Source organism: Taudactylus pleione, unplaced genomic scaffold (assembly GCF_031769625.1).
Source record: "Taudactylus pleione unplaced genomic scaffold, aTauple2 ptg000192l, whole genome shotgun sequence".
NCBI classification, from domain to species: domain Eukaryota; kingdom Metazoa; phylum Chordata; class Amphibia; order Anura; family Myobatrachidae; genus Taudactylus; species Taudactylus pleione.
In genome coordinates this window covers 1,548,107-1,560,889 of record NW_028284594.1, presented here as the reverse complement: position 1 = coordinate 1,560,889, position 12,783 = coordinate 1,548,107, and the positions used below count along the sequence as shown (strand labels likewise).

Here is a 12,783-nt window from a genome sequence, read left to right as displayed (position 1 = left end):
GCAGACAGGATGGCAGTTTGAAAAACTAGGCCCCAAACAGTACATAATTCAAAGAAAAAAAAGAGGTGCAAGATGGAATTGTACTGGGGCCCTCCCACCCACCCTTATGTTGTATAAACAGGACATGCACACTTTAACAAACCAAACATTTCAGCGCCAGGGTCTGCCACACGACTTTGGCTGAAATGATTGGTTCGTTTGGGCCCCCACAAAACAAGCTGGCAATTAATCTGTCCCTGCACAAACTGGCTCTACGGAGGCAAGGTGTCGTCCTCATCCTCCTCATCCACCGATTCCTCACCCTCTTCAGTGTTGTGTGCATCCTCATCCTCACAGAGTATTAATTCGTCCCCGCTGGAATCCACAACCACAGGTCCCTCTGTACGTTCTGGAGGCTGGTCTCCCTGGAAGAGTTGATAATTCATTTTATGAACATCATCTTCTCCACATTTTGTGGAAGCAACCTCCTATGCCTTTCGCTGACAAGGTTCCCGGCTGCACTAAACACTCTTTCGGAGTACACACTGGAGGGGGGGCAACTCAGGTAAAATAGAGCCAGTTTGTACAGGGACCTCCAAATTGCTTCTTTTTCCTGCCAGTACAGGTACGGACTGTCTGACATGCCTACTTGGATGCTGTCGCCGATGTAATCCTTTAACAGACAGACGCACGCTTGTCGCTGCTGCTTTAAGGATGCAGGTGCGGCTACAGCCCACACATTTCACAAAGACAGAAAAAAAAAGAAGAATTTTTTTATTGTTTGTGGAGTGCACTTTGAGGGTTACACCACCCTTTAACAGACAGACGCACGCTTGTCGCTGCTGCTTTGAGGATGCAAGTGCGGCTACAGCCCACACAATTCACAAAGACAGAAAAAAAGGAAGAATTTTTTATTGTTTGTGGAGCGCACTTTGAGGGTTACACCACCCTTTAACAGACAGACGCACGCTTGTTGCTGCTGCTTTAAGGATGCAGGTGCGGCTACAGCCCACACATTTCACAAAGAGAAAAAAAAAGAAGAATTTTTTTATTGTTTGTGGAGCGCACTTTGAGGGTTACACCACCCTTTAACAGACAGACGCATGCTTGTCGCTGCTGCTTTGAGGATGCAGGTGGAATCTAGACAGGATTTGGAACCGGGGACACACTACCTCCATCAATTGTCTAAATCCCACTGCACTAATGGCGGATACCGGACACACGTCTAACACCAACATAGCAGTCAAGGCCTCAGTTATACGTTTTGCTTCAGGATGACTGCTGTCGTACTTCATCCTAATCGCTAGGGACTGTTGGAGGGTCAATTGTTTAGTAAAAGAAGTGGTGTTCCTACTTCCTCTCTGGGATGATGAACAACTCCCAGCAGCAGCAACAGCACTAGGAGGAAGTGGTTCTTGATCTTTCCCTATTTTATTTTTATCGGAGAAAGTTTGGTCCTCCATTTATGTTATATTGATATATACGTGCGGCTAAGGCGCACACAAACACAGAAAATATTTTTTTCATTTTGCTGGAGAGTAGTGCACTTTGTGGGTTACACCACCCTTTAAGAAATGAGCCAGCCGGCTCTTTACTTATGGGACACAGGCGCACGCTTGGCGCTGCTCCTTTGTTGATGCACGTGCAGCCACAGTGCACACAATTCACAAACACAGAAAATATTTTTTTATTTGGTTTGGAGTGTACTTTGGGGGTTACAGCACCCTTTAACGGTCAAGCCAGCCGGCCCTTTACTTATGACACAGGCGCACGCTTGGCACTACTTTGTTGATGCACGTGCGGCTACTGCGCACACAATTCACAAACACAGAAAATATTTTTTATTTGGTTTGGACTGGAGTGTACTTTGGGGGTTACAGCACCCTTTAGCAGTCAATCCAGCTGGCCCTTTACTTATGACACAGGCGCACGCTTGGCACTACTTTGTTGATGCACGTGCGGCTACTGCGCACACAATTCACAAACACAGAAAATATTTTTTATTTGGTTTGGAGTGTACTTTGGGGGTTACAGCACCCTTTAATGGTCAAGCCAGCCGGCCCTTTACTTATGACACAGGCGCACGCTTGGCACTACTTTGTTGATGCACGTGCGGCTACTGCGCACACAATTCACAAACACAGAAAATATTTTTTATTTGGTTTGGACTGGAGTGTACTTTGGGGGTTACAGCACCCTTTAGCAGTCAATCCAGCTGGCCCTTTACTTATGACACAGGCGCACGCTTGGCACTACTTTGTTGATGCACGTGCGGCTACTGCGCACACAATTCACAAACACAGAAAATATTTTTTTATTTGGTTTGGAGTGTACTTTGGGGGTTACAGCACCCTTTAATGGTCAAGCCAGCCGGCCCTTTACTTATGACACAGGCGCACGCTTGGCACTACTTTGTTGATGCACGTGCGGCTACTGCGCACACACTTCACAAACACAGAAAATATTTTTTATTTGGTTTGGACTGGAGTGTACTTTGGGGGTTACAGCACCCTTTAGCAGTCAATCCAGCCAGCCCTTTACTTATGACACAGGCGCATGCTTGGCACTACTTTGTTGATGCACGTGCGGCTACTGCGCACACAATTCACAAACACAGAAAATATATTTTTTTATTTGGTTTGGAGTGTACTTTGGGGGTTACAGCACCCTTTAATGGTCAAGCCAGCCGGCCCTTTACTTATGACACAGGCGCACGCTTGGCACTACTTTGTTGATGCACGTGCGGCTACTGCGCACACAATTCACAAACACAGAAAATATTTTTTATTTGGTTTGGACTGGAGTGTACTTTGGGGGTTACAGCACCCTTTAGCAGTCAATCCAGCCGGCCCTTTACTTATGACACAGGCGCACGCTTGGCACTACTTTGTTGATGCACGTGCGGCTACTGCGCACACAATTCACAAACACAGAAAATATTTTTTTATTTGGTTTGGAGTGTACTTTGGGGGTTACAGCACCCTTTAACGGTCAAGCCAGCCGGCCCTTTACTTATGACACAGGCGCACGCTTGGCACTACTTTGTTGATGCACGTGCGGCTACTGCGCACACAATTTACAAACATAGAAAAAATATATATTTTTTTAGCGCTTGGGGGGAGCACCCCTGACGGACAGAGCACCCACTGGACAACACTACAGCACTCCTTTAGGACTGGGACACTGCACAGGACTTTGGAGTGGACACAGCCCCTATGGACAACTGACTGCACAACACAGTCCAGCCAGCCCCTATGGACTTTGAAGTAGTGGACACAGCCCCTATGGACAACAGCAGCACAGCGCAGCACAGCACAACACTACTCTGCACTACACTACACTACACAGCCCAGCCAGCCCTAACTCCCACCCTCCCTCTTCACTGTCCACAGCCGAGTGAGAAAATGTCGCCGACGTGGGTACCTTATATAGGATCCAAAACCCGCGAGACCCGGAAGGCGGGATGATGACGTTTTGCCTCGATTTCAGATCCGAGTCAGGCGGGAAAAGTCGAGCCTGACTCGGATCGGCCTCGGATCGGGGGAGCTCGGGGGGGTTCGGATTTCAGAAATCCGAACCCACTCACCCCTAATATATATATATATATACATATATATAAATAAAAGGCTGACCATGCTCCTCACCTATATGAGGGGAATTCAAGTTTGTTGTGCGCCGGCGGGCACAAGATGACACCTGATGGAGCAACACATTTGTTGCTCCATTTGACTGCGCACAGCCGCCGGCGCTGATATTTCTACTCGCAGCCCCCCAAGATGGCAAGCAGAAATGACTGAAAAATTACCTGTTTGAGCACTCTAACAGAACTTTTCATGGCCGCGACAATATTGAGGCTGACGCTCCTCACCTCTATGAGAGGAATTCAAGTGTGTTGTGCGTCGGCAGCAACTAGATGGCGCCCAACAGAGCAATTCAATTGTTGCTCCGTTCGGGCGCGCACGGACAGGTCTATTAGGTAGAAAGCACGATACAGGGGACAGCACTATAGAGGGTTCAGCACTATACAAGGAGGCAACACTATACAAGGAAGGTAATACTATACAAGGGAAAGCACTATACAGAGGACAGATCTATTAGGTGGACAGCACCAAACGGGGGCCGTACTATACAGGGGATAGCACATTTTCGATTGTTGCTCCGTTCGGGCATGTACAGCCGCCGACGTTGATATTTCTACTTGCAGCCCCTGAGCTACCGAACAGAAATTACCGAAAAGTGACCCCCTTCAGCACTCAAATTGGACTTTTCGCGGACGTGACAATGTCCCGTCATTTAGACGGGCTGCTAACTAGTGTACTAGTGTTTCTTCATGGTTTAATTAGCTTTATTTGGGCAGATGGGTTGCTGGTCTGTTTGGATCAGCAGTGTCACATAAAATGTTTTAATTTTGACATCAGTAATTTTGAGATACATATCCCCTATTTAACAACGAAGTATAACCCCTTTAGCGCTCGCTAAAGGGGTTATGCAACCCTTTCTCTATTTAACAAACAGCGGTAATTTAAGATTACTGCTGTTTGTCAGGCATCGCTCTCGCCATCTTTTAGATGGTGAGTGCGATGCGCTCCCCATTGCCAGCAAGGAAGACCCGGCAGTGCCTTCCGGCTTCAGCACTGCCGGGTCCCCATGTCATGCACATGCGCAGATGGAACATCACGCATGTGCTTTACACCGAGCCCTGTCGCTGGCAGTGTAAGGCTACCATCAGCCCAGTGGAGGACCTCGCCAAGGACAAGGACTTTGCAGGACTTCGCCGGAGGGGTAAGTATTGGTAAATACCAGTGAATTTTTTGTTAGTGTGACAGTAATACTAAATGAACATTTTTGCCAATATTTGCCTTCGTTGTTAAATGGTGACCATAGTTAGGAATCTGTAAGAATACTGGTGTGGATACAGTCTGCAATCATTGTCTAGCTCTTTAGTCAGTCTACTTTTCATTAGCCATGTTCTTCTTATGCTGCATGTGCAAATAATATGTTTTATTTATTCTTTGATTTTATCGTGCCTCTCTTATCCATCCATTGGGCACCAAACAGACATTTTAATTTGTATCTTAGCACCTTTACAAATGATCACACAAACACTGCTTGGTGACTGTAAGCTTTAGCTAAAAGGGTGAATGTGCTGTTGCAAGACATTATTGTACTTGTCAATGATTTTGTTCACAGCTGTAATCCTGTCAAGCGAGACATGCAGTTTACTTTTTGCTGTGCTACCAACTTAAACTCTGTGTTAGATATGATGCTTGTAATCAGAGCCTGGTCACAAAGATGACCGTCAGGTGGAGGTAGAAACAACGCATTTGTTGACTGAATCAGAAGTACAGAAAATGGCTTCCATCATTCACATACACTAATTCACTTCACTCTATTTTCATACAGCTTCTGTGCATCCTATACAATAGCACTTTTTAAACAAAGCCTGTTGTGTTACCCTGTGAATCATTACAGTTCGATATCTCTATAATGAAATATTGCATGTGTTCCCTCTGCCACTATACTAATTGTATTTTGGAAGTTGCTTCCTTATTACTTAGAAAGAGCTGATACGGTATGTTCGTTCATGTCAAGTTCACATATGTGTCTATGCTCACACGCTTCAAGAAAATGAAACCTATATATGACACCCAGGGCTTACAAAATTGAATCCAACATAATTATAATAAGAGATGAGTGGACTTTCCTGCATATTGAGTTAATGACAGAACAGGCTGTATTGCAGATGTGAGAAATTCTGGTGATACAATTCCGTGGAATGCTGTTCTATACTGTATTTGCATTTCGTGGCATTTGTAGTCTGTGAACAGAACCAGGATGATGATGATGATGATGATCAGCTCATTATGTTGTGTTGGTTGGTAGGATAGGGCAAATAAGTCCAAGTTGTATGGGAGATATGTGCAACATTTTGTGGCCAAGTGCATAATGAGGACAATAATTTACAAAACAGTTTCGGAAATTTTACTCATGACTAATTAAAATATTAACCTTTTGTACTATTCCTATTTTTCTTCTTTCATTTATTTTTAGGGCCAGAGTACATAAAGAGAAAAATGCTTCAGGAGATTATAGAAAATGCTGAACCCATGGAGCTGAAAGAACAGGCAGGCGCAGCCAATGTGGAGCCACCACCAGTAACGCCTACTGAAAGTCCCCCATTACAAGACAAGCTAACAGATGATATTTCCCCGGTCCGAACCCCATCACCACTTTCGGCTTCAACACCTCCAGATGCTAAAAGACTTAAGACAAGCTCACAGAAGGAGAGGATGCTGACTCCTGGGAAGTGGAATGGAGAAGAAAGTCATGGTGGAAGTCCATCTGCCACCCCGTCTAACAGCCCAGCCAAGCCAAGTAACCAAGCGACATCTGTAGACGTGAACAGGAAATATGAAAACCAAATGAAACCACTTCAACGGTTAGACAAAAAATTATCTGAAAAAGATGTGGAGTTTCATAAGGGCTATCACAGCTATGCTGTACGGACCTCACCCGTGACTCCTCCACTCAACTATGAGGAAAAAGCATTCCCATCTCCAAAAACACCAACTGAGACAAAAACTCCAGATTTAAAGGAGGACAAAAAGGATATTTTACCTTCTCAAAGACTCCAAGAACAGAAGACAAGTATAGAACCTGCTAAAAAAGAGTTTAAAGTTAAACCAAGTGAAGATGTCAAGGCAGATGTAAAAGTTGATAAACTAAGTGCAGAAGCCAAAAGTGAGACCAAGATAGTCCAGAAATCTGAGCCTAAAACTGTCCAGAAAACTGAACCAAAGGTTGTTCAGAAACCAATGCCCTCAAAACCAGAGCCCAAAGCAGTGACAAAAGCTGTCCCCCAAAAACCTGAGCCCAAAGCTGCAGTCAAGACTGAGTCCAAGGCATTAGCTAAGTTTGAAACTAAAAGCCTTATTAAAAAGGGTGTTCAAGCTGTGTCGGCTGCAAAAGCAGAAGAGGAAATTGAAGAGGTAAATAGCAGTTTAATCTATAATAAGGCTGTCCAACTATTTTATTATGGGCTCCCAACTTTCCATATAAACTCTGCAGATGTTCTAGGATAAAAATAATAGTTTTAATGGGATCTGACTCGCAAAAATATTTTAACAAATATGTGCACTACCCATGTACAACTCATTCATAACTAATTAGTGCATAAAGATATTTAAATGAGATTTCCTCCCAATTGTAATAACTACCCATTGTTCATTAACATTGCTGAAATGTGTAGTAACTCATAAAAACTAAACTAATGGGCAAATAGCTTTTATATGTCTTGTGCAATATCATTTCTGATGATTGACTGCTTGTGTAATGTTAGTAATAACCCATGGAGACTTTGGGGTATATTTACTAAAGTTCGATTTTAATTTTGATCAATTTAAAATCAATGAAAATCGACCTTTAGTAAGTATACTCCTAAGGGTCTGATTCTGAGTTGGACGCAAAAAGGCTATTTTTTAGGGAAGCTGTGGAAACTAGATTTACTACCTTAGCTAATGCAAGTTGCCATATGACTAATGCCACAATCCGTGTGGCTTCAAACGGGAACACATTCTACCCACTGTTTTTCTGTCCACCGATGCAACCGTCATTATTAGTATTGACACTTCAATATGCTCCTTGATAGGTGCAAGATATCCCTGACTCACAGGCTTCCCTTTTTAGTTTAGATGACTCAGAACTGCACTGAATTCTAGCTACACGTCTACAACACTCTCATGACACTCCCATGAGACAGATCTCTTGTGTATGTTTGCATAAATGTCACCCATTTGTCACCCAGTAATACCCATTTTACACACAGGGGAAGATTTATCACAAAAGCTGATTGCTTGGTACTTTACTCTCTCAACTTTATCTCTATCCAAGATCTCCTGTCGGTTTGCGCATGTGCAGTAAAGGGAAAATGGCCTATGTGCTATAGACTCTGGGCACATAGTCCGGACTGAAAGGAGGGGACCCGCGATGGAGACTGCAATTGGGACCCCTCCTCTCTTGAAATGCCTCTGGATAGATAGATAGATAGATAGATAGATAGATAGATAATGTCTGAACAAGCAACATATCATTGTCATCTTATCATCTTTTGCTTTAACTGTGAGTTGAAAAATTTAAACAAAAAAAATCCCAGCAAAAAGTTTGAATTCAGTTAAATTCTGAGCCATTTTGAACTGTATCTAACAGGGACAGTGCAGAGGTCAAGAGGTTGACATTTGTTTCACCATCGGCATAGAAAGCTGTTCTTCACTGTAGGGCTAGTGGATTTGTAGAATTTCTTACTATAGCAGTTGGTGAAGGGAAATTCACTCACAATATTTAACTATGGGTTTGATGCATTTCTTACAAGAAATACTATAATAAATAAGAACTTCATGGTGTTGGTTGTTGGGATTTTGATTAAACTTCCTCTGCATGAAAGAGAATTTATTAAAGTTTGTACTTGATGGACATATGTATTTCAAAATGAAGAGCTATTGCTTGACTTGAGTTCCTCTTTGATCTGATTTATTTTTTATCTGCTATAATAGGGCTATACACATTACAATGCAGTATAAATGTGTATTTATGTATCCAGCATTAGTGTATAAACATAACTTAAATGTTATTATCCAAAGGTTGGACGTCCTTCCACACAGAGATGGTAAATTGTATCCATGATGATTAATGCAAGTGACTATTGTGTTTTCTGTATTTCAGAGACCTGATACAATCATGATATGCATGGTAATACTTTTGAATATTGGCCTGTCCATCCTATTTGTACATCTACTAACATGAAAAATAAGAGTAAGTATTGATGTCAATTAAAACTTTTTTTCCCTCGCATACTGTCAGATTATTTTTGACTATGAGGTTCTTCTGGAAATAACATCTACTATTACACATAAAGTATACTTTTTCAAGAGAATTACTTACTATTAATTAAAAAGGAAGAATACCAGCCTTCCAATATTCGTTCATGTAAATCCACCTTTCACCTCTTTGTCCATCAACTAGAGTAGTGGGATTGTGGGAATCTCTCCTAGGATTTCCTATAATTTCCTTAGTTACAACCAGGGGTGCCCTGCTTGAAATCTGGAGAAATTTGAAAGTTAAAAGTCCCCATACAGAATGGTGGGCTGCAGTGATTCATCTAGTGACAGTCCAATAGGCAACATTCTGATACCTAGAAGTACATTTTCTAATGTGAGAGTTTTTAGAAGTGGAGATGTTGCCCATAGCAACCAATCAGATCCTACTTAACATTTAACTAGAACATTCTAGAAGATAATAGCTAGAATCAGATTAGTTGTTATAGGCAAAATCTCTACTTCTAAAAACTCTCACTTTAGTAAATATACCCCCTAAGCTCTTCTCTACTCATGTAGAAAATTCTCCTAGTGTGGATGCCAGGAGCTCACAATATATGGGAGGAAGGAATAGTGAGAAACAGAGATTGAGAGACGTTTTATTTTACTATAATAAGAGAGCTTTACCTGAAAAACAATTGTTCTAATTTTGTTCTTAGATTTTGGAACTTTTCATAAACAGGGCTTATTCGTCATCCATTATGGAATAGTTACACATGCTAGTTTCCACATGTTTTTAGTAACGGGATCATTCTTTATTAGTGGCCCAATGGTACTGTCTAGTATTCAGCAAACTCCAAAAACTTTTTGTTTTCGGAGTTCCCTGCGGGAACTAATGCCATCTTCAGATGGCTTTGGTTCTCGCAGCCTAGCTCCTTCCTATAGGAAGGAGGTCTGGGGTTGCAAAGAGAAATCCAATCCCTCCATCGTCTCTGCACTGCGTGCCCAACGGCCGAGTGCATGCGTGACCCCCAATAAGTCATGTGCAATTGGACAGAGTCCAATGGTAAGTATCACTGCTACTTTGGTAGAAGTGTTAGGGATTGTGGGGACAGCTGCTTTCCAGAACAACTGTCCCCGCACCGGAGCAATACTGATTTGGTCCGGTAGGAAACTAGCGTTTCCGCATGTGTAACATGCTCTTAATGAAAAATGAATAGCCCCCTAAAAGAGTGTGGAAACCTTGACAAAAAATGTTTTAGTCAATAATAAAAGCCAAATGTTTCTTGCTTTCAATTGCAGTATGCAATAAACCAATTATTGGAATATATTCCCAGTAGACCTACACATATGAGAAAGTTCCATGATTGTGTCCTTGACGACGCTTGTGTTATTTGCAGAACAAAAGTGGTTTCCTGTATTCAAATAATTCTGACCAATCAGAGTAAGTGTGAATGATCAGTGGTATTGCTTGGAAGGATTCATGAGGAGCCTATTTTGTCTAAAGTTTTGAATAATGCATGTTGGGAATGGGAAAGATGATGGAAAGTATGCACTTATGTCCCCTAATGGTTTCAGCAAAGTGTTTCTTTGTCCTGTAATGATGATTAAAGGTAAAAGTTTGCTTTAATGGTCGCATAATACATATGGTTTGTGTTTTCTAATGCAGGAATTTTGTATTGCGAATCCGTGGATTTTCCAATCGGCCTTTCCGGTAGATGATGAGCAGTTGTCAGGAGAAAAGCCAATTTGTGCCTTGATGGGTGATAAAGAAGCCAAGGAACAATTGATGTATCTTCACTGATCCTTATTTGCCTGTTCTATCCAAGCAATGAGGTCAAGCGGATTTGTACTTCTTTCAGCTGTCGCATTACACCGAGATGTTAAATGGTCTAGTTTGCAAAGAAAGAATATAAAGTTAAGATATATCACTATGAAAAAAAAAATAATAAAAAAAGATTCTATCTGTGAATGCTAGCTCTCAGACAAAAATACATTGTTGCCAAACTTGGGTTCTGGATTTCTTTAGATGGACATATTAAAAATCAAGATCCATGGAGACTTCAAACCCATGCACAAGTTTAGCTTCTGTGTTTTGACAAGTTACTGATTATTTATTTTCTGTGTGCAGGATATAGGTTGGCGATCGACTGTCATAGGAACTAGACAGGAGATAACATGTTTACACATTTTCACGCTATATAAAATCATAACACCATATAATCCAACCCCATGTCTTAAATGATTTCTAGATAGATTTTGCATGTGACTGCTTTTTTTCTAGAAAAATGTCTGCAATACAATACTAACAGAAGTGCACATTGGTATTTAAGATACATTTAAGTTGTAAACACGTTTCTCATCCCAAAAATAAATGAATAAATCAAATAAAGGCACTTTTAGCATATTAAAGCAGCAATCCTACTAGTTTTTTTTTTCTTTAAATAGCAAGTTAAGTACCCTTAAAAATGTATCTGTCTTTCTTACTGGTTCTCCTACAAATCATTTTCTCCTGGAGGTCACCAAGTATGGCTGCTAGGCACACAAACACAGGCTCAGCATGTCATGTATAGGGAAGTGGGGATATTTACAGTACACAGAGCAGACCGAGCTCAGACTGATATTCAAAAGCCTCTCAGCTCACTACATAATTTGCTAAGCAGCTGTGGTTGCCAAGCTAGTCCATGACACTGTGTAGAATTATAAATCATTAATAGCAGCATGAAGAAACAAGCCAAGGAAAATGGTAAATACAGAGATTCTTCTTATAGCTTGCAATAATTTATGTCAAATAAACCTCTTTTTAATGGGATTGCTGCTTTAACCCATTGATTGTTCTTTTGTTGATCAGGGGCTCAAATCATGTGATCAGACAGCTATATTGGATGTTGCATGAGCTATAATATAATATTGCTTGTAAGCTTTTAAAAAAATATTTGACAGTTAATGTTGTTTGTTAGGATTTTGTTGATTGTTTTTTCACATGTCCGTAGGGGACAAAGAACTTATAACAGTACAGTATAACATAATGTTATACATATATATTTCTATCAGTGGAAAGGTTCCAGTGTGTAATGCTAGCAGAAGATAAACATTACACTCCCATTTGTTTGATGCATTAGTACATAATAAGTGGTTTTAGACCTCCATTTGCCTTAATGATCGTAAACATTACTTTTAATTGCTTTTCTCCCTTTTGTCTAGCCAAGATTATGAAAAAGAGCTAGGATGACAATGATTATTGGCAGAACGCATACCTGGTTTTATGATATAATTATACTGCTGATATGAAATGAATGTTTACAGTACATATGTTTCTATTCTAAGTAAATATTTCTGTACAACATGCAATATTGATATAATTATTTGGAAGTTTTGTGGGAACATACATAAATTGGCCTATGTTTATATTGATTTGTGTATGCCAGAGGTCCGGGCCCACTAGTGGATCCTTGTAAATGTAATGCCATTTGTAGCATAACTGATTAATAGAGGCAGGGTAAAATCATGTGTCCTTTGAGGAAATTAATATAAACTATGTAATGATTCTTAAAGGATATTTCCACCCTAAACAGTTCTGATTGAAGTTCAATTAATAAAAAAAAAGAAAATGACCTTGTACCTTCCATGTACTGTGGGCCTGATTCAGACCCGTTCTCTAGGCTGCATTCGCACATAGCCTGCCGATGTTTGCAATGTGCGCATGTGTACAAGACATGCAATCGGGAAGCGTCCGCACCCTGTACATAGACGCCTCGCTAGAATGAGTAACAGGACGAGCCATTTGTGGGTGGTGACGGGTTGGTCGATGGAAACGGGGGTGTGGTGGTGTGAACGCAGGCGTGTCTGTGCGTCTTAACGCCACTTCAGGGGCGTGCATTATTAAGACACAGCATCATAATACACATCACATGGCTGAATTACACACTGCAGCACTCGCAGTGCTTGCGGTAGGGTATGGTCAGCCACAAGTGCTGCATATGGGTCCGACGTT

General features: G+C 41.4%; 1 protein-coding gene across 1 annotated transcript in view; it reads left to right on the top strand.

The window, feature by feature from the left end:
* JPH2 (junctophilin 2) overlaps nt 1–12,306 on the top strand; it is a 144,388-nt gene extending 132,082 nt beyond the window's left edge. The window contains exons 4-6 of the mRNA XM_088476736.1: nt 6,031–6,968; nt 8,698–8,787; nt 10,459–12,306. Coding sequence (XP_088332862.1) covers nt 6,031–6,968; nt 8,698–8,778 — 1,019 coding nt within the window. The 3' untranslated portion in view covers nt 8,779–8,787; nt 10,459–12,306. The remainder of the gene's footprint in view (nt 1–6,030; nt 6,969–8,697; nt 8,788–10,458) is intronic.
* The last annotated feature ends 477 nt before the right edge of the window (nt 12,307–12,783 follow it).